Source organism: Lonchura striata, chromosome 9 (assembly GCF_046129695.1).
Source record: "Lonchura striata isolate bLonStr1 chromosome 9, bLonStr1.mat, whole genome shotgun sequence".
In the NCBI taxonomy this organism is placed as follows: Eukaryota; Metazoa; Chordata; class Aves; order Passeriformes; family Estrildidae; genus Lonchura; species Lonchura striata.
The window spans coordinates 5,724,547-5,746,477 of NC_134611.1; the positions used below are offsets into that span (position 1 = coordinate 5,724,547).

General features: G+C 49.8%; 2 protein-coding genes across 6 annotated transcripts in view; both read right to left on the minus strand.

The window, feature by feature from the left end:
• The window catches only part of RAVER2 (ribonucleoprotein, PTB binding 2), a 29,924-nt gene extending 29,038 nt beyond the window's left edge, over window positions 1-886 (minus strand). For all 5 annotated transcript variants that reach the window (XM_077785315.1, XM_021535628.3, XM_077785314.1 and 2 more), the window contains exon 1: window positions 725-886. In XM_077785315.1, the coding sequence (XP_077641441.1) occupies window positions 725-880 (156 nt within the window). In that variant the 5' untranslated portion in view covers window positions 881-886. The remainder of the gene's footprint in view (window positions 1-724) is intronic.
• A 10,904-nt stretch (window positions 887-11,790) lies between these two features.
• CACHD1 (cache domain containing 1) overlaps window positions 11,791-21,931 on the minus strand; it is an 87,391-nt gene continuing 77,250 nt past the window's right edge. The window contains exons 18-27 of the mRNA XM_031505476.2: window positions 20,818-20,917; window positions 20,611-20,727; window positions 19,258-19,418; window positions 18,622-18,708; window positions 18,350-18,466; window positions 17,611-17,762; window positions 16,798-16,959; window positions 15,791-15,868; window positions 14,851-14,952; window positions 11,791-12,148 (exon numbers count right to left, since the gene is read on the minus strand). Coding sequence (XP_031361336.1) covers window positions 11,910-12,148; window positions 14,851-14,952; window positions 15,791-15,868; window positions 16,798-16,959; window positions 17,611-17,762; window positions 18,350-18,466; window positions 18,622-18,708; window positions 19,258-19,418; window positions 20,611-20,727; window positions 20,818-20,917 — 1,315 coding nt within the window. The 3' untranslated portion in view covers window positions 11,791-11,909. The remainder of the gene's footprint in view (window positions 12,149-14,850; window positions 14,953-15,790; window positions 15,869-16,797; window positions 16,960-17,610; window positions 17,763-18,349; window positions 18,467-18,621; window positions 18,709-19,257; window positions 19,419-20,610; window positions 20,728-20,817; window positions 20,918-21,931) is intronic.

Genomic DNA, 21,931 nt, shown 5'->3' on the forward strand with positions numbered 1-21,931 from the left:
CCCTTTTTGTGCCGGAGCTATGCAGAAATTGAGAGTCCGCACGTGTTGCTTTTACCCGCAGGTAGTAAAACCACCTGTGCTTCAGAGAGGGGGGAGGCAGACCAGGAGCAGAGCAGAACAAAAGGCGCAGTTACTTTTTTTTTTTTTTTTAATGAATACTCGTGCATCAAGTTGTGTGCTTGGAGCTGGTGAAGCGGCTGTGCAGCTAAAATCACCTCAGCATCTGACTCACAGCACTCGGCTGAAGAGTTCATCGATCATCCCCTACCAACAGCAACAATTTGGGCGGAATTTTCCTAAACCACCGTCAGGCTGCGGAAAACCGCTTTCCCCCTCACAATACAAATGAGAAAAAAAAAAAAAGAAAAAAGGCAGAAAGCGCGTCTGGAAGCAGATTTCGCAGCGAAAGCGGCCGCGCTGCGGTGCCCTACCTGCGGCACACCGGTGCCGCCGGCCCCGCGGCGCTCCCGTTACCCGCCCCGAGCCCCGCTCGCTCCTCACGCCCCGGCCGCGACCCCGCCGCTCCCCGGGCAGCGCGGCCCCCGGCGAGGGCGGGGACCCGCGCCCGCAGGTAACAAAGCCGCCCCGCACAGCCGGCGCCCTGAGGGGCAGCTCTGCGGGCGGGCAGCGCCCGCGGCCGCTCCGCGCCGCCGGCCCCCGCCTGAGGCGCGGGCGGGAGCGCGCCACGCCGCCGGGCGGCTGCGGGCAGCGCCGGCGGCCGTACCTGGCTGCTGCTCTCGGCCGGCAGGTTCCGCAGCAGGATCTTGCGGCGGTTGCCCAGCTCGCGGCGGGTGCTCGCCAGCCGCCTGGCCACCTCCTCGGCGCTCAGCGGCGGCGGCTCCGCGGGCAGCGCCGCGCCGCGCTCGGCTCCCGCCGCCATCTTGCAGCGCGGCCCGGGCCGCCCCCGCCCGGCCCCGCCCGGGGCGGCCTGAGGAGCCCCGGGCCCGGCCCCTCACGGAGCGCCGCGGGGCGGGAGCGCAGCGGCGGCTTCGCACAACCGTCCGAGCTCCCTGCCCGGGCTGGGTCATCCCAGCACATGGCGCGGGATTGTGTCCCGACGAGTCTGGAGTGCCCCCGGTGAGGAGACTCCGGAGCCTCTCTGGGCAATCACCCCGCGCAGTGAAGAAATAAGTTCTGCCTCATGCAGAGGGGAACTGCCTGGTACGGGTTCTGCCCCTTTCTGCACCACGGACAGGCAGGGACAGCCAGGGACAGACAGGGACACCCAGGGATAGACAGGGACACCCAGGGATAGACAGGAACAGACAGGGATGGACAGAGACACCCAGGGACAGCCAGGGACAGCCAGGGACAGACAGGGATGGACAGGGATGGACAGAGACACCCAGGGACAGCCAGGGACAGCCAGGGACAGACAGGGATGGACAGGGATGGACAGAGACACCCAGGGACAGACAGGGACAGCCAGGGACAGACAGAGACACCCAGGGACAGGCAGAGATACCCAGGGACAGACAGGAACAGACTGGGATGGACAGAGACACCCAGGGACAGACAGGGACAGCCAGGGACAGACAGGGACACCCAGGGATAGACAGGAACAGACAGGGATGGACAGAGACACCCAGGGACAGACAGAGACACCCAGGGACAGACAGAGATACCCAGCGATGGACAGAGACACCCAGGGACAGACAGAGACACCCAGGGATAGACAGAGATACCCAGGGATAGACAGGGACAGGCAGAGACACCCAGGGACAGACAGGAACAGGCAGGGACAGACAGAGACACCCAGGGACAGACAGATACCCAGGGACAGACAGGAATAGGCAGGGATGGACAGAGACACCCAGGGACAGACAGAGACACCCAGGGACAGACAGGAATAGGCAGGAACAGCCAGAGATGGACAGAGACACCCAGGGACAGACGGACAGGGACAGGGAGAGCCAGGGACACACAGGGACACACTTAGAGATACCCAGGGCTGAGCGCTCTCACTGGGCTCTCTCCAGGCTGAGCAGCCCCAGCTCCCTCAGCCCCTCCTGGGCACCGAGATGCTCCAGGCCCTTCTCAGCTCCAGGAGCTCCTGGCCCTGCTGTGCTGAGGAGCCACAGCTGGACACAGCACCCAGAGGTGCCCCCAGGGCTGGGTGCACCCCTGAGCTGCTGGATCTGTACCCAGGGAAGATGGGGATTTGGGGAATGACTGCAGCTGGGTGAGGAAGAGGGACGGTGTCCTGGCCTTGTGTTCCTGGGGCAATTCCCCTCACAACAGAGCTCCAGCTGTTCTCCAGAATCACCCCTGACCTGCTGGGAATGCTCCCATCCTCCTGAAGGTTCTCCCTGGGACACTCTGCTGGTTTAGGGACTGCTTGTTGTCCACCAGCACCCTCAGGCCCTTCTCACTTCATCCCCGCAGTAACCCATCTCCAGACAGATTTTTGGGAAGGAATTGAGTGCTCTGGAGAAGAGTTGGGGCTCTGTTGTGAGGAGAATTGCCCCAGGATCCATCCTGATGGAAGCCAAGGCCAGGGCACCGTCCCTCTTCTTCACCCAGCAGCAATCATTCCCCAAATCTCCATCACTGCCACCTTCCCTGGATAGATCCACCAGGAGAGGCTGAAATACAGAACAGCAACAAAATCCAGCTGATCCCACAGAATCAGGTTGGGAAAGTGGAAAGTTAGTTTAGTGGGAAATTCTGAAATACAGAACAGCAACAAAATCCAGCTGATCCCACAGAATCAGGTTGGGAAAGTGGAAAGTTAGTTTAGTGGGAAATTCTGAAATACAGAACAGCAACAAAATAAAGCCGATCCCACAGAATCAGGCTGGGAAAGACCTCTGAGATCACTGAGTCCAACCAAGTGAACCCACAAACTCCACTGGAGATCAGCGGGCACAATGGCCCAGAGTGATCTTGTCCCAGTTTTATTCCTCATCAGGAATGTGGCAAACTAATTAATAAAATCCATGCAAATGGGGAAAACAGCACCTGGCTCCTGTGCTGGGAACACAGGGCTGTGATCTGCCATAAAAAGGAGCCCAGCATCACAACAGAAGGACAATATTTCAAGGAATCATCATAAAATAAATTTTCCCTTCCATGAAGTTTCTGTCCATGAAAACATTTCACTCAACACCCATTTTAAAAAATAAAACACGTTGTTCTTTTGGAAAATCAATTTTTCCTCTAGTATAATTCCTTGCAATGTCATTTACAACACAGTAAATTTAGCTCTTAACATTGTCATCATTGCTATAAATGAGTGAAGAATAATTTAAATATTTGTAGCCATTTTTAGACACGAGGCCAGCCACAAGGAACAAGCAAAAGAGAATCCAAACCTGAAGCATAAAGAGTCTGAAAAAGGAAATTGGAAGAAGAGTTGGAGTTAAATTGGGTCTATGTGACAATTCTTATCAAGAAAATCTAATTATGATGGATAATCCTTGACAAGGTTCAAGGTGCCATTTTACTTATCAGTTACAGATTAAAAACTCCACCAAAGAAATTATCTTAGAAATTGCTTTAGCCCAAACAAAAACAAGTTAGGAACACAAAGTATCTTGGACTTTCTTTATTTCTAAAATGAGTTTTAAAACTACAGTAATCAGAGGGATTTTTGTTTTATTATTTAAAAATTGACAGCTGACAAGATTCTGTTCAAGGGCTTCATTTTCTCTAATTTTTTCTCAAACAGGTAATGTTCCTCCTTCTGCAATATTTGCATTATTTTTAATAAATAAAATCATTGGAAATGAGAGGTGTGACAGGTTCATAGATGATGGGATGTAAATAATTCTGGGATCATGAAAAAGGGACACTTTTCTCCCGGGAATACTGAAACACAAAATATCTCCTCAAAAATGATCACCAGATCAAGCTATTACAGCAGAAATTATGGATCTGCTCAAACATCATAAAATGTAGTGATGCTAATGAAGGAATTCAAACAGAGTAATTAATTTTTCAATTGGAAGGTGGACACTGCTTCACCTGTAATCAGTGCTCATTAATTCTACCTACAGCAATTACCTCTTCAAAAATTGCCTTTTTTTGGTCATTTTTGATGGGCTGAAGGTGTGCCTGAATTTAAGTCATTCAAATTTAAAGTGCACTGCTGAAAGAAGTCAGAAACTAATAGTTTGGTATTAATGGCACAAACAAAATTCCTATAGCAAATAGTTCCAGAGAAACTCGAGAAAAGAGGAATAAATTCAGAGAAAATAGAAAGTATCAGAGAAATATACTTTTTTTTTTCTTAGGTTAGGGATAGGTATTTAAAATATTGTATTTTGTAGGTTAAAGTATTCACCTTTTCCCCCCAGTGTTCCTGTCTAGGTGATATCAGCCTCCCAAAAAAAGAGCTGTTCCAGGAGGAAGAGGATGCTGAGCTAAGACATGCAGGTATTTCCTTAAGGAATTTCCTCCTGTTGATTACAGTTTTCTATGAAATATTTAAATGACTTTGACTCCTTTTCTGGAGCTTCCAAACCAAACCCTCCACGTTTATGCTTTGAATCAATTTAAAATACTTCCATTGGGTTTCAATACAGCTGCAGAAGCAAAACAAAATTATTAAATGAAATCTATTATTAAAAAATAGAACAGTCCAGTGTAACTTCAGTTGTGCTGCTGCCCTGATGCTGTCACACTGATAAACTACCTTGCAGTAATTTAATTTAGTTCATTAAATTCCCTTCTAATTAAGAGTAACCTACCCTACCCCAGCAGTTGCATTTGGAGCTCTCCTAAAAAGATAAATTTCCCTGTGTTTCTGCAGCTTTGAAGTCACACCAACCATATATATTTTATAATTTTTATGGAATTAGTGTGAATTAGAATTGTAATTCCAAACATTCTTTCGGCATTACAGGTGCAGTCAGGCAAAACTATCTAGGCTGGGCTGGTGGAAGGTGGAAGGACTGGAATGAAATGGGATTTATGGACTCTCCCAACACAGACCAGTCCAGGATTCTGGGATTTTCTGGGATTCTACATCCAAAGGTACAAACAAATTCACATTGTGCACATCGGGTGAAAGGCAAGACTGGGAGCATCTGTTGGGCACAAAACCCACCTGATGTTCCCAGGTATTTGAGCTCTTCAGGTAAGTGATGGATTAATGAAAGAGAAATAAACAATTCACTGTTTCCTGAATCAGCTGCTGCACATTCCCTCAGAATAATGGATTCCCATCACACCTCATATCAGCCACACAAACAAAGCCATTCCCTTTCGTCCCAGCTCTTCCTGCTGCTCCTTTTGTTTCATTAAGACACTGAGATTTTGGATCCAAAAGTTGCAGATTTCATTTTCAACACCAATAATTCATGTGGTGATGATCACCCAGATCACCTCACAATACACACTGCATCCAAAATACACCAGAGGTGCCAAAAGGAGTTCCTTTATCCTTTTTTTCCCCTGCAAATTCCAATATTTTCGGCACTCTCAGTCATTCCATGACATGCCCAACCTCTTCCATCCAGGCACAAAAAGTCTCAGCCTGCTGAGCACTTTCCCCTTGCTTCCACTCTTTAACTCAGTGGCCTGCAAATGAACAGTGAAAAGGTGGGAGAGTTCAGGGCTCTAACTTCCAGAGTGAGTAACTCCTGCAAGGAAATCGTTACTGGGCTCTGCTGTCATGGGCTATTTTGGGACCTGTAGTCTCTGCAGCAGAATTTCAAACCTTTGTTGCCCCGTGCATCATTAGCAGATCTGTGTGGTTGTGTTTAAAGGCAGAAAAAAAAAAAAAAGTAAATATTAAACACCACAAAGCAGAGCCAAGTTCTTGAATAATAACTGAGAACAAAGGAAAATGAGATCAAACAAATACAATTTTCAATAAATGGCCCAGATATTCACAGGGGAACCTCTGCAATACTTTCTCCTGAATCAATACCCTGATTTAAATCACTGTTCTTCACACACAGGCTTTCTTTTTCCTCATTCAGCTTCAAATTTGGTCATTAGTTATTGGAACCAAGTGCATTTTGGCAATTTTAGTATTAAAAAACATCCAAATGTTCCTTGGATTCCTGGCAAAAGAAGGTCCAGCCCCACATTCTTACCAGGAATATTTTTATTGGCCAGCCCATGAATGTGCTGCAAATGGGAATTCCAAATAAATCAGTCTCAGATTCCCTAAAAGCACCAATTTTCTAGGAACTGGAAACTGATAGTGACAATTCACAGGGAATTACAAAATCATTTCCCACCAAAAAAAAAAAAAAAAAAAAAAAAAAAAAAAAAAAAAAAAAAACCACGGGGAAATCATAATTCTGGGGGTGAAAGCATTCCATAGGGTGAATCCATACATGTCCACTGCTGCTCCTTGGATCTGGCTAATTGTAAACCTGGAAGAAATTTGCTGTGATTAACTGAGGAGCTGGGATGGACTGGGAGGGAGCAGGCATGGGACCAGCGATTTGTTTGGAGAAGATAAACCAGCCCATGATTTCTCCCTGCCAGCAGAGCCTGCAATTTCCAGCACCCCCATAATATTTTGTCCTTAAAAACTTGTTACACACACACACACACACACAAAAACTTGTTCAATATGGAAAACTGGCCTAAAGGAGGTAATGCAAAAGAAACATTCCCAAAAAATTTATGAGGCTTTCAAGTGTTCTGCTGCTCAGTTATAAAAGGTTTCCATAGGAACTGTCACCCAACGTGCTGTGCCTGATTTCTCCATGTTCAGAGTGAAAAAAATCCATCCCCTTCCTGTTTTCCAGGTTCCCTGGCTGAGGTTTTTTGCCTTGTTTATGGAGATTTTCTTGGCTCAGCTGCAATAGAAATAAATGATTAAGGAGGTTTTTATTATTATTTTGCAGCAATTAGATCATGTTAATTACTCAACCTTTAATCCTGCATGCGATTTGCACCAATTATGCCAAGAGAATGGATATTAGGAGCAGTTTTGTGGAAGTGACAGAATGTTAGAGAAGTGAAAAGAAGGATATTAAACTCTCTGACTGCATTCCCAGTTTCCTGCTGCTGGTGCCAGCCCATCTCGGGGTGTCTGCCCAATTTCATTACCTCAGTGCAATGGAAGAGTTTTAAAATTGGAAAAATCCACCCATGTTGGCCCAACTGGAAATCCCTGGCAGTCTGATGGTTCAACTGGATTTAAGGAAAGACCACCAGTTTTGTCAGGATCTTGAAGAGTTTTTCCTGCAAAGTGGAATTTCTTTTTTTTCTCTCCTGTGAAAAGTGCTGAGTTGGCAGTTTTGGGGGCTGTTCCCTTTCTCCATGGAGCTGCTCCAGAGGCAGGTGAAGGTGGGTGGAAGGATTCCCTCTGCCCCGTGCCCTTGGCCAGCACATTCCCTTCCCTGCTGTCACTGCTGTTGTCCCAGAGAGGCAATCCCAGCAGAGGGCACTTGCTAGGGCACTGCTGACCTGGTGGATTTGCCAGTGCCAGCTCCAAAAACCTCCAACAAACCAGAATTGCTCCTTCCCAGGGCAGCTCCCAGCACAAAAACGAGCCCAGGGATCATTTTTTCCACAGGATTTAGAAGAGGCCGCTCTGAGATCTGAAGAAAACCTCCACAACTAAGATGTGTTCTGCCTCTGCCATCACATTCCCACCCCATTGCTCACAGCGTGGCTGTTCCATAGGGGTATCAGTGATCCCATGGGATCTTCTCCCGAGGAGGAACCAGCAGTGCTTCTGAGCAAGGGCTGGCACTCACCCCAGCTGTGTCTGGCACCTCACTAACGAGGCAGGGCTTGGAGAAGTTCACTCTTGGACTGCAGTGTCCAAATTCCACGGCAGCCTTGGCTCCAGGAACCCCAGCCCTTCTGGGCCAAGGTCCTTCCGTGCTCAGCGCAGAGCACAAAGCACAAAATCATCACCTCTCCTCAGCCCTAGGGCTGCCAGGCAGGAATATGAAATATTCCGTGGCACTGAGGTTCCTTTTTCCTTCTTAGGCTCCCTGGCAAAGGGGGGGTTTGTACAGCAAAACAATCCAATGGTTCCCGAGTTAACTGCTGCAGGAATTAATATTCCAAACATCACTGACAGCTCAGAGCAGACTCCTTTGAAAACCCCAGCCATAGCTGGGAATCTCTTTTACAAACAAGAAATGGGCAGCCAAGAGCTGGGAAGGAACGCTGCAAATTCAGCTTGGAACTCACCAACAGCCTTTGAATTACCTGCGCTCTCTTGGATCCAGGACTTTTGCATCCTAGTTTTTTCTCCTTTTCCATATTTGCTGCCAGCTTACTCCCATAGTTTTTCCTCTGACAAATCCACTTTCTGTGCTCCTGCCCATTTCTGGGTCACTTGACAGAATAAAGCCTTTGAGAGATCTCCCTTTGCCCAGTTATAGTCACAAGTGAACGTCTCCTGAATTCCCATCCATCCTCCCTTCCCTGCCCTTGCCAAGGGCTAAGATAAAGATAATATTCCATGGCTAAATTGTACCAGGCTTTGCAAATCCCACTTTTTGGCCAGGCAATAACATAAATGAATTTAAAAAAAAAAAATTTAATCATTTTCAATCAATATATTCTGCCCATATAAATGCTTCTCCATGATTCCTTGGATATAGGAAAATCCATACACTTGGCAGATCTCAAATACTCCAAGCATTGAGTCAATTTAAAATTCATGAACACAAATTAAAGGCAATGCTCGTTTTCACTTTAAAAGAACCTTTTTTGTTGTTGTTGGGAGAATGAAAGAAAACCTACAGGAAATTACCACAACTAAGATGGGAAAATGAAATAAATGGAAAATGAATGGCCATAAAGTCTTATCAGTTCTAGGGAAGGAGGATCCAGGGTTTAACTGCTGCTTTTATGATCTTCAGTCAATAAAGTAAAACAATGCTGGGGAGGGAAGGCCACGGCAGAACTCAGGCAATAAAAGTGAGGAGCTCTCATGCAGCTCCTTATGAACCCCAATCACATCCATTATCAGCAGAGGATCCCATTTACTCCTGCTGGGACAAGGTCAGTGCCAGCACTGGGAGCTGGGATTTGGCACACCTGGAAATCAGAGTTTTCCCTGTAATTATTTTTCCCAGCAAGAGCTCGGGCTCTTCCCATTACTCCAAGTTAAGCAGGGCTGTGCAGACCCCTCAAATCAAGAACCATTTGTTCAGAGCAAACCAGGAAGAAGAAAAGAGATCCCAGAAGAAAAGGGAAGAAGCAGCAGCAAGGAAAAGCTCTTGAGAAGCTTTTAAAGCAAAAGCAAAATGGGTTTGATAGTTGGACTTCCAAGAGCTCTTCCAAGAGGTTCTGGAAGCTCCTGTGTTCTCAGCAGAGCTGCAAGGGACCCCTGCAAGCACCTTCTGCTGGCAGGGAAAGTGAGGAACCACCAAAAAACCTCTCCCCTGAAGTAATACTGCAGTTCAAGCTGATGACTTTTTCCAATGTACGTGACTATTAATGATATTTTTGATACATTTAATCAAAAATTATTTGTCCCACGGTATCCAAGCACCAGCATGACTTTGGGTTCCAAAGTGGAAATGAATCCCAGCCTGGCTGATACCCAGGGCATCAGCTGCAGAGCTCTGAGAGCACAAAGCAGAGGCTCAGTGGCTTCCTGCACTGCCTGCTCAGCAAAAAGCCTCCACCAAATCCTGCACAAACACGGCACAACAGCAAATCCAGAGCCACGGAGGTTTCAGGAGAGGATCGGGAAAATAAAACCCTTAAATTATTTGCTTTGGTGACCCTAAGCAGTGGCTGACCACTTCCACAAATGGTCATTTCCCAAATTATGACCAACCAGATAAAAAAAGGCTTTAAAACTTCCATCAATACCGTCATTTTCATTTAAAGGTTAAATTTCTCAAGGCTGTTGATAAAACTGGAGGAACTGGAGTGAATTTTCAGTCCTGTTCAGCCAGAGAAGGAAACTGAGGCAGAATCATTTCAGTGCAGCCACTTCTCCACAGATCTACACTTATATACAGTTTATTTCACTAGAGATTTTAATTTTATACATAGTATAAAGGGATATCCTGGTATCACACATAGTTATTTTACTGTACTGTTTAAGAACCAATTTTTTACATAATACAGTATTAAGTACCATATTAATTAAAACAAGTGATTTAAAAAAAAAAAACTACATATAAATGGATGTTTACCATATGCACAGTGCAAGAATGGCTTGATATTGTAATCACAAAATGTGAATCTAAAATACAACACTGTGATTGAAAACATATTGATAATTATGATGCCCTTTGTTGTAGACACTGATTAATCTTTCTTTGATTTACCAAGCAAGGTTAAAATTCCAGACAAACAGCAGCAGCTTCTCATTATGGTTTCAAGGTTTCTTCCACAGTAACCCAAGTTTTACAAAACACTGGTTTATCCCTACTCGTGGTCCAAGGAAACAGAAGAATGGCACAGATTCCATTTGGGATTATCTGGTAACTAATGCTAAAGAAATTTTTTATTACTTCCACACAGGAATCCTTTAAGGACGAGCGAAGAGATAAAGATGGAGGAGTTTCTGGGCAGATTCTGGGCAGAATTCTCTGGATTTTAGTAACGGAGTACAGGATTTCTCCTCTGCAGATAGGAAGACAATACTGGAATAGAAATCAGGCTGTAATATTTACAGGAAATGAGTGTGGAAAAGAAAGCAATCCTAATGTAAACGCCGAGGCAGAGAGGGCTTCTTCATTTTCCCTTTGCAGAGTGGGGCACTGGATGAAGGTCAGCTCCCAAGGAACAGCTGTTTTCCTGGGAAGAGCCCCTTCCCCAGCACTGAATGCACGTGGTACTCGTTGAGAACCCCTAACAGGTCTTCTCCCCTCCCTCCCCCCAAAGTTTCAAGTTCAATAAATAGTAGAAAAATAATCCTTTACTTAAAAATCTTGAGATGCATTGTCCCAGGTCCTGCAGAGCGCCGGGAGCTTTCCACCTGCAGAGAAGCCAGCAGCCTTCCTGCTCTGTCTGGCACTTCTGGGCTCTCCAGCTGCAGATTCCTGCTCTTCCAGTTAAGGAAACCAAATCATCTCTGGCTCTTTAAGCTCCCTCTCTGCTCTTGGCTCAGCACAACAAACTCCAGCTGCTGGATAAACTCCCATCCCTGTTCCTGGAGGTCTTAACGTGCCTCCTGCTCCATTTTTCTCCATGTTTTGGCAGGTCTATTCATCAAGCACGTTTGCAGGCCAGAGCCAACCTTCCATTTGTAAAAATGCAAAGCTCTGATGCCTCAGTTTTGTGGGGAAGCCTGTGAGGTTGTCCCTGGGGAGCAGCACAGTCCCCATGGCTCTGGAGTGGCATCTGTGGTGTCCTTAGTGCACGGCGCCACAGGCTGCAGGTGGTGGCCATGCTGTCCCCAGTGCCACAGGCTGCAGGTGGTGGCTGTGGTGTCCCCAGTGCCACCGCCTGCAGGTGGTGGCCTTGGCAGCCTGCAGGTGGTGGCTGTGGTGTCCTCAGTGCCACAGGCTGCACATGGTGGCCTTGGCAGCCTGCAGGTGGTGGCTGTGGTGTCCTCAGTGCCACAGGCTGCAGGTGGTGGCTGTGATGTCCCCAGCGCCACCGCCTGCAGGTGGTGGCCGTGGTGTCCCCAGTGCCACAGGCTGCAGGTGGTGGCCATGGCAGCCTGCAGGTGGTGGCCGTGGGTCCCTCAGCACTCGGCATCCACGGTGTGCACGGTGACAGCGGCCTGCAGGTGGTGACTGTGGTGTCCCCAGTGCCACAGGCTGCAGGTGGTGGCCGTGGCAGCCTGCAGGTGGTGGCTGTGATGTCCCCAGTGCCACAGGCTGCAGGTGGTGGCTGTGGTGTCCCCAGTGCCACAGGCTACAGGTGGTGGCTGTGATGTCCTCAATGCCACAGGCTGCACATGGTGGCTGTGGTGTCCCCAGTGCCACAGCCTGCAGGTGGTGGCCGTGGCAGCCTGCAGGTGGTGGCCGTGGTGTCCCCAGTGCCACAGCCTGCAGGTGGTGGCCGTGGGTCCCTCAGCACTCGGCATCCACGGTGTGCACGGTGACAGCGGCCTGCAGGTGGTGGCTGTGGTGCAGGGCGGGGTGGTGCAGGCGGTAGTGGTGGAACTTGTGGCTCAGCAGCGCTGCGGTCTGCGGGGGCGTGTCCAGCTCCAGGTCCTCCTCGTGGGTGCCCACGTCCACGCCGGCAGACAGAGGGTCGTTATTGCAGGGGGGGTTCTCGCTGTCCTCCTGGGGGCTCATCGTGCTGTAGCCTGGGAATGAACAGCAGCAGTGAGCACAGCAAGGCTGGATGCTCAGAATTCCCAGGGCTGGCTGGGCACCCTTTGTGGAATCAACAAAGGGTGCTGAGAGAGGGAACAAAACTGTTTTCTTACTAGAACAAACCCCAACAGACTCATCCTCTCCTCTAAGTCTAAGTTCTAAGTCTACAACAGATCCCTTTCCCTGCTACTCAGAATTCCCAGGGCTGGCTGGGCACCTTTGTGGAATCACACGCAAGGTGCTTAGAAAGGGAGTAAAGCAATTTTCCTCATTAACAGAACAAACCCCAGCAAACTAATCTTCTCCTCTAAGTTATAAGTCTACAACAGATCCCTTTCCTGGCCACTCAGAATTCCCAGGGCTGTCTGGACACCTTCTTGGAATCACACAGGGTGCTTAAAGAGGGAGTAAAACAATTTTCTTAACAGAACAAACCAAACAAACTCATCCTCTCCTCTAAGTCCATACTGAATCCCTTTCCCTGCCATCATCTTTGGTTCAAGGCTTTGGGGACCTGTGGTTTGTGCTACCCCAAACAGTAACAGCACCCGCGTGTTCAATAGTTTGTAACAACAGAATTGCTGGCACTGATTTCGAACCGAAACATAAAAGATACCACCCTCAAAAGATCTGTTAAGATATAACCTGGATTTATCCAAACCAGCTGTTAACAACCAGACCAGGCTGCAGGGCAAACAACTCCCCCTCAGCACTTCTAAATGTAAAACCAAATGAAATTTAGAAGGACAAAGATCTTGCTTTAATTGGAAATAAATCCTTCTCAAAAAACAAGGACTAAAGGCTGAGGAAGCAGTGCTGCTCCTGAGCATCTCGCTCAGGTTTCCAGCTGGTAACACCTAAAAGAAGGGTGGTAAAAATAGCAGCTGAGTCCCCAAAGCTGCCTCCCATTTCCCATGCTCTGAGTCATGGCGTGGAGCTGGCATGGAGGAATTGGGGAAGAAGCCTGGGCAGCCCTTTGAAGAAGATGGAATTACAGAAACTAAAAATAGCAGTGCACATTCCAGATGGAGGTAGACAACTCCCCTGCTAACCCAGGATGACTAAAAGATGGGAAGGATTTGCTGGCACTGCAAGAAAAGGAGCAAAGGGAGCATTAATCTGGCAAATCTGCCTCAGCACAGGTAATCTCACCCCAAATCCAGGGTAATTCCTCCTAGAGCAAGATTGTCTAGGAGACATCTGTTCATCCACGTTCCAAGGCTTTGGCCTTTGGGTTTCCTGTCCCAATTCCATTAGTGCAACCAGAGTCTTAGTGCTGGGCCAGGTCTGCTGGAAGGTCCCCAGCCTAGCAGAGCTGACAGCTTGCAGACTGCCGTGTCTAGCCCTCCTCCTCCTCCTCATTTCCTAATAAATTAAGCCTTCTCATGAGTCAACAGCATTACACCCTTCTAGCAGCTTTTCAGATTTGAGGAGATTTAGTCTAAGGGCAGGGGAGACATCCCAACCCCCTAAGCCTAATGGTGCCCAGCATTTGCTTGAAGGTGCTGGAAGATCACAGAATCCCAGAATGGTTTAGGTTGGAAGGGCCATTAAAGATGATCCCATCCCATCCCTGTCATGGCAGGGACACCTTCCACCATCCCAGGATGCTCCAAATCCTGTCCAACCTGGCCTTGGGCACTGCCAGGGATCCAGGGGCAGCCACAGCTGCTCTGGGCAGAACAATTCCTTCCTAAACTCTGATCTAATCCCACTCCCTTTCAGTGTGAAGCCATTCCCCTTGTCCTGGCAATCCAGTTCCCTCAGGGGGAAGAACCTTCTCCTGATCTCCAGCCCAACTCTCCCCTGGCACAGCTCCTGTCCCTGTCACAGGGGCACAGAGCACAGCTGTCCCTTGGGAGGATGTTGCAGACCCCAATGAGATCTGCCCCAGAACAAACCCAGTCAGAACCATCCAGGAGCCAAGCCAGAAGCAGCCGAGCGTTCTGTCTGGCTTTGCTGCTGGCTGCCTGTTCTCACAGAGCCAGCCTGCCGAGGGGACAGACCCAGCCTACTGAGGGGACAGACCCAGCCTACTGAGGGGACAGAGCCAGCCTGCTGAGGGGCAGAGCCAGCCTGCTGAGGGGCAGAGCCAGCCTGCTGAGGGACAGACCCAGCCTGCTGAGGGGCAGACCCAGCCTGCTGAGGGGACAGAGCCAGCCTGCTGAGGGGCAGAGCCAGCCTGCTGAGGGGCAGAGCCAGCCTGCCGAGGGGCAGAGCCAGCCTGCCGAGGGGCAGACCCAGCCTGCTGAGGGGACAGACCCAGCCTGCTGAGGGGACAGACCCAGCCTGCTGAGGGGACAGAGCCAGCCTGCCGAGGGGCAGAGCCAGCCTGATCTCACAGAGCCAGCCTGCTGAGGGGACAGACCCAGCCTGCTGAGGGACAGAGCCAGCCTGCTGAAGGGCAGAGCCAGCCTGCTGAGGGGACAGAGCCAGCCTGCTGAGGGCAGAGCCAGCCTGCCGAGGGGACAGAGCCAGCCTGCTGAGGGGCAGAGCCAGCCTGCTGAGGGGCAGAGCCAACCTGCTCTCACAGAGCCAGCCTGCTGAAGGGCAGAGCCAGCCTGCTCTCACAGAGCCAGCCTGCCGAGGGGACAGAGCCAGCCTGCTCTCACAGACCCAACCTGCCGAGGGGACAGAGCCAGCCTGCCGAGGGGCAGAGCCCCCGGCGCTCAGGGAGGGGCCCAGGACTCACCGTGGTCGCTCTCGGTGCCGGAGCGGCCCCAGTAGCGGCGGCGGCGCTCGGGGCTGTGCGCGTGGCGCTCGATCACCGCCGCGATGAACCGCGTGTTGCTGACTGCGACAGACACAAAGAGCTCAGGGCACAGCCTGCAGCCTGCTGCTGCACGGGGCACTGCCCAGCCAGCAGCAGCCAAGGGCTGTACACGGGCCAGCATCCAGCCAGGCTGCTTCACCTGGGCTGTGCCATGCTGAGGGGCCCGTGGCAACATGTGAGGGCTCCAAAGGAAACGAAAAGGGATGTGGAGAAGCAGTAGATGCAAGCTGTGAAGCTCAGATGTGCTTATTTTTCCATTTTTGAATGTTGACACAGTTTCAAATCTCGAGTATTGTTTTAGTGAGGGCCCAGAGCCAGGGATCCAGTCTGACCCTGGAGTTCCCCTGGAGTCTGGTGCACCAGCTGCACTTACTGCACACCAGGATTATGCAAAATGCCGTTTTTATTGGATGGCAGATAACTGCAGGCACCCCAAATCAATGCAAAAAAGATTTACTGTCATGTTTGCTGACCATACTTGCCAGACTTGGCTTCTGCTTTCTAAGGCCAAAAAAGAGGAAGGGTCTTTCATATCCTGTGCTGTCACAGTGGTAATTTTTAAGCTGATCAGAGCTGTTTCTGGAAGTACTCATGAGGTACTTACAAGAGGTTGTAAGGGGCAAAACTACTCCACACCTAATGAAGAATTATCTTTTAAAAGTAAAAAATGCCATTTTCAGCATGAGACTAAAGGTGCACTAGATGTTTGAATTAAAATATTGCTCTGTCATTTTCTACTGATGATCAGCACAAGAATTCCTCACATATTGAAATCTAGGGTGTTAAAAAACAAATTACTTAAAAAAACCAAAAACTGTTAGATTGAATCTCACAGTTTTTCAGGTTTTTTGGTACTTACTGATTCCTCTGTCTTCATGGCTGTCATCATCCCTCTCGTCCCTGTCGTTTTCCAGGTTGGACATACGCACTGACATTTCTACAAACAGAAAATAGAAACAGAAAGCACAGCTGGTGAGAGAAAGGTTCTGCACCATCTTACTGCCAGCTGTCACCCCACAAACAAGAATGGAAGCACTTTGTGTTACTGGTCTGAGCTGGGGCTGCTCTTCTTCCAGTGGGGCTGGGATAGCAGGAAATGCCTCATCCCAACTCTCTCACTTTGAAGTTCTGAAGGGACTGATTTACAACAGAGCTGGGGGATGATCAAATATAGAGGTAATTAGCTGTGATCACACTTAAATTCACAGAATGGTTTGGGTTGGAAAGGGCCTTAAAAGCCCATTTTTTTCCAGCCCCTGCCACAGGCAGAGACACCTCCCACTATCCCAGGCTACTCCGAGCTCTGTCCAGCCTGGCCTGGAACACTTCCAGGGAGGTGTTCTCACCTCTGGATCTTTATCTTTGTACCAGTGTCCCTTCCTCCAGCACAATTTTGCCTCTTAGACTTCAGTGGTTTCACCTCTCTATGCACAGACATTCCATGAACATCACATGGACCAGAACCAGGAAAAACAAGTGAAAAAAGACACATCCCAAACCCGAGGCAAAAGGGAGTGAAAAATGTGTCACTCCCAGCAGCTGCACAAAACAAACACATGATGGATCTGCTGGGCCGAGCTGCAGAAAGCTGGGATTAGTTGTCTGAGCTCTGGCAAAGCTTAGCTTATCTCCCTTTGGGTCTGGGCAGGCTCCCTGGGCAGCAGCAGCAGCTCTGGCTGTACCCAGGAGAGGGCAGCAAGACACAGCCCCTGCGCCAGGCCCGGCTCCCTGCAGCTCCAACACGGAGTAAAACCGGGAAACCCTGCAGCAACACCGCGGGGACAGCCTTGGGGTCGCTTTTGCTGTGCTGCTGGGCTTTTTAATTTTCATCCCCAGCCTGTTGCTCAGTCCCCGAGTCGAGCTCACCCTGTGCTGCCAGCGGGGACATGTGCTGGTGGCTGCGGCGGTGGATCTGGTGCCGGTACGCGTACACGGCCAGCACCAGCACCATGATGCAGCCCATGATGCCTCCAGCCACGGGGCCCACGGGGGCACTCTTGATCATGTTCAGGGTGATCACCTCGTCTCCTAAAGCAAAAAGGACAAAGCAGAGGGAGAACAACACCATAAACGCTCTGCAGGAAGGGTTAAACCAACACGGAACACGGAGGAGCTCTGCAAGGATTTCTGGGTGCCTGTGTCACTTGGAATAGAAGACACTCAGAGAGGTGCAGGAAGGGTTAAATCAACACTATGGGACATGGAGAAGCTCTGCAAGGATTTCTGGGTGCCTGACTGTGCTCACTTGGAATAGAAGACACTCAGAGAGGTGCAGGAAGGGTTAAATCAACAATATGGAACATGGAGAAACTCTGCAAGGATTTCTGGGTGCCTGTGTCACTTGGAATAGAAGACACTCAGAGAGGAGCAGGAAGGGTTAAATCAACAATATGGAACATGGAGAAACTCTGCAAGGATTTCTGGGTGCCTGACTGTGCTCACTTGGAATAGGAGGAGGAACTCAGGGAGAGCGCATCTTGCAAGACAGGAATGCACAGTTACACTCTGCTCCACATCAGGATTTTCCAAAAGGTGATATTCACCACGTCTTTGCTGCCTGGTGCACTCTTTATGCTGATTTAACACCAGGGTAAGAGGTAAATGTTCTGTGCAGAACCTGCTGCATGCTCTGGAACACAAAGAGCTGAAGGCAGCACCAGCTCAGGAAGGCAGAGTTACCTATTGCTCCCAGGTCATCCACATAGGGACTCTTGGCTCCCACGATGCCACCAAAGCATTCCTTCTGAGGGGCACAGTACGACTTGTCCAGGTGGGTCTTCCCATCGCTGTCCACCATGCACCACTCGCAGTCCAGCACTCCAAAGCAATCCCTGCATGGCAACACCCAAGCAGGACACGGTTACTTTCCAGTTTAACACCTCTCCTTTGCAAAGCTCAGTCTGGGTTAGAGCCACGAGACACAGGGAGGCCAAAAGCATCTGTAAACTCTCAAGTGCATGACTTTAGCCAGAAAAAATTCCATAGAAGTGCTCAAGTGCCACCACAGAAGTTACACAGGGAAGCTGCATTTCCAGCATCCCTTTTCCAACTGTCTGCTTTGGTATTTTCCTGCACCACTCAGCCTGAGCAAAGGGAGAATCCTACTTGTAACTCCTCCAATAAGACATTTCTCAGTGTGGTGAAGCCTGGCTGCAGTTCCAGCCTTACTCTGCAGCCTTTGGAAGAAGGAAGAAAGGATTTGGGCAGTCTGGTCAGAGCTTGGTCTGTTTTACCCATTTCAGGTCCCTGGAGACTGTTCAGAGCAAAAATGAGCCCTCAGAGCCAGGAGTAGAACCTCATTCTGGCATCATGCTCTTTTTTCCCAATATTTTTTTCTTTGAAACATTTAAAGCAGAGCTATTTCCATTGGATCATTTCCACAGGAGAGTATTCCAAGGGATGGGGAAGGCCACCTTACCCACTCTCTGTTCTCTGGTTGCACTGGGTGTTGATGCACTGTGGGAGTGCATCCTGCAGGCTGGGATCGATGGCTGTGAAAGTCATGGGCTCCTGATGCACCTCACAGCTCGGATTCCTGCATGGCAGCAAAGAACAGAGCACTCAAAGCACAGTCCATTAAAATCATCTTTACCTCCTGCACATCACCTGTCTCCTTGTACTGATAATTCTGCCTGGTGGATCTCAGCAGGACCAACAGGGAATTTGTTCCTGCAGCGTCCCGGCTCTCACCTGCTCTCGGCGTTGGTCAGGTTCCCCGTGCACTCGTTCACCTCCAGTGGGCACTCACAGGGACACTCACACTCGTTCTGTTCCATCCTGCAGGGCAGAAAACACCGGGAAAACCCATCAGACACTGCTGGGATTTTAACCCCGTGGTGGTGCAGCTCTAGAGCAGCAGTTCCCATGGAAAAGGCTGTGCAGTGACTCTGCTCCTTCCTCAGAACAGGGATTGCTCTGTCCTGCACCAGGACTGAGGGTGGTGCACTCCTGGAATACCAAACACAGGGAGTCCCTCAGATTTGGATGTAGGGATGCTTCCTGGCAGTGCCACAAACACCTCATGGTGGTGTGGGCAAAACCTCCTGGATCCCCTCAGTGAAAACCCCCCAATCCATGTAAAATCATGGAAATTTCTATACCTCACTCACAGTAACTGCTCTTGAGTCACTGAATCTCTGTTTCTTTCAGCATTACCTGCCCAAACCCCTCTGGGTTAAACTCTGACAAGCTGGCAGAGATACCCTGCACCTCTTACAGGCAGCACAGGCAGAGCAACTCTGAATGAACTGGTGAACTCCCTGTGCTCTTCTGAGCCTCAAAGCAGGGCCGAGGGCAGGAGTGTCGCAGCCCACGCGGCGCTGTCACCTGTGGCAGTTGAGGCACAGCCTGTCCACCATGCTGCAGGCACAGAAGGCCAGCGAGTCGCACGTCTCGTTGACGATGCCCACGAAGGCGTTGGTGCCCGGGATCCTCGTCAGCCTGTACTTGGAGCAGTGACTGCCATGCACCAGGTTGGTCAGGTCACCCTGGGCAAAAACAAGGTGTCAGTGCTGTCAGAGGTTGTTTTGGGGAGCTGAAGACTCCTCCCTTCCTCAGGGATCCTACAGAGCTGTGGGGACACAGATTCTGCCACGGCTTCCAGAGGTGGTGGCTCCCCTCAGGAGTTTTTGTGAGGGAGTGCCACCCTCACAAAGCAGAGGTGGGTAAGTTTTGCTACCCAGATACTTCTGGGTGAAAAGACTTTGCTAAAGACAGGAAGGAATTGGCTTAGTTGTGAAAATGAGATGTGGCAGCAGAGGTGACGTTTCACTCCTTCCCAGCGCTTGCTGACCTGTCCCCACGGTGCCAGCCCTCAGTGACCTCCCCAGAAGCTCTGACGAGCCACCACCACCTGCTGGAAACCTCCTGAGACTTAAAAAAGGACACCACAGCACTGCCCAACTCCTGCAGGCTCCTTCCTGATTCCTTCCTACAAGTTTCTGCTTTGTCCTACACAATTTCCTTCCCAACATCACACTTCCCACTTGGCATTTCAAGTGTGGGGAAAATGTTTAAGCCAACCTGACATAAATCAATGTATTCTGACATGACTTGCAAATATTTTCCAATCTCCTCCCACAGTGTAACAGCTTTGGAATCACTGTGGAGGGAGTTTGGCAGGGTGGATCTGTGGCTCTTTGAGGGATGACAGCCCTTGGGTTAGACTCCTCTTGAGAGGAAGCTCACACAGAATCCACAGAGAACACAGAGTGTGCAGGACCCCAGAGATTTCACAAATGACAGCCTGGGAATGCTCACCAGTAAATGGATTTGTTTGGACACCTAAAGATAAGTTATTAGAGACCTGACAGGAGGATGTGACTCTGGTCAGAGCTGGAGCCAGAGGTCAGCTCAGATCCAAAGCAACACATCCCAACTACAGCTGGAAAATCCCCACCCAGCAAGAACAAACTGCCCTTCTTCCCCCGATGCTGGCTGAGACCCTGCAGACAGCAGCCACACTTGGCCAGGGCTCACATCCATAACCCCTGGATGTCAGGGGACTCTGTTTGTGCAGCCTGGTTCGTGTCTGGAGAAAGGGAGCAGAGGCCAATCCCCACAGAAGGCTGGCTCCCAGCCCCAGCTGCTGAGCCTGGCAGGGACTTGTGTTTCCACCAGGAGAAACCCAACCCAACCAAAGCCCACTCAAAAGCAAAATCAGATGGAAACCACGCTCACCACTAAGCTGGTGTTGAATTTATAGAAGCGCTGCACGGTCCTGTCGCTGAAGCTGTTGCAGAGGTTTTTCTTGACGAAGTTGGGGTGGTTCAGGATGTCGTTTGCTACCAGAGGTTCCTAAGGGGGAAAGGCAGGATTTGATGCCTTTGGAATCAGAGGCAGACAGGAATGAGAGATATGGAATAAGGCAAGGGAAAGCAGGCAGACCTTGTGTGTGATGTGCTGCTGCTCCACGGGCGCGTGGCCCTTGGGGTCGATGAGGGTTGGATGTGCCACCAGGTACCCCCTGTCCTCCATGATGAAGCACCTGCCCCAAAACACAGTGAGAGCCTCCTGTGAGACCTCCTTGGGCTTCAGGGCAATGGGGTGAAATAAAACATGGTCTTAAAGGGCTTTTAAAGGTTTCCATTCAACAGGGCCACGAAACGAATTCCCTGCAAAATGTTCTTAAAGAATGTGTTGGGTATTTCCCCAAAGCTTTTCCATCTGCTACTGCTCCAGAGAGCCAGAGCCATCAAGGAGTTGAAAACAGAGCTGATTAAAACCAGAAAGGAGAAGCCATCAGTGCATTGTCTGATTGGGGGAGAGCCAGAAATGAACAGAGCCTAATGAACTTGGAAAGCTTTAATGGTTTATTAATTTACTATGTGATTAATTAAAGAGAGATTTCACACTCTCCTTTAATGCCCTCCCCCTTCAGAATTCATTTTGAGCGGGGGATAAATCACTCCCAGCCCTCCCAAGCTTTCCTCTCCCTTTTCAGCTCTTCCCACGTTGGAGCCGTGTCCCGGTCCAGAATCCAGGGAGTTCAATCCATCCCTTTTCCCCATTTTCCCTTTCCCCCTCTCCCGTTTCCATGGCCACAGACAGCGCCGGGGGGAACAGGGTGGCACCGACATCAGGGACTCGGTGGCCAGGGAGGGGACAGGGGGACGTTAAAAGCCCACTTGATGTTCCCAAAAGCTCAGCAGGGTGGCAGCCACAGCCCTGGCACAGCAGGAATCCAGCTGGATCCGGGGCTGGAGCAGCTTTCTGTGGGATTCTCATGGGATGTGTCGGGTACCCACAGCAGAAAGCAGGGGAAGCTCTGTGCTCTTTAGGGGTACAAAGGAGGCACGAAAACTTGGATTTTTTGGGGGGGTTTCCATTAGAAATAGAAGTGGGGATGTGATGTTTACTCTTTTTCCTGACAGAAAATCCTTAGGAGAGATATACTACAAAAACCCAAACACCTGCATTTATGTCAAGACTGGAAACACTGGATTCAATTTCTATATCAGAATGGTTTGAAAAAATATCCTCAAAAAAAAAAATCCTCATT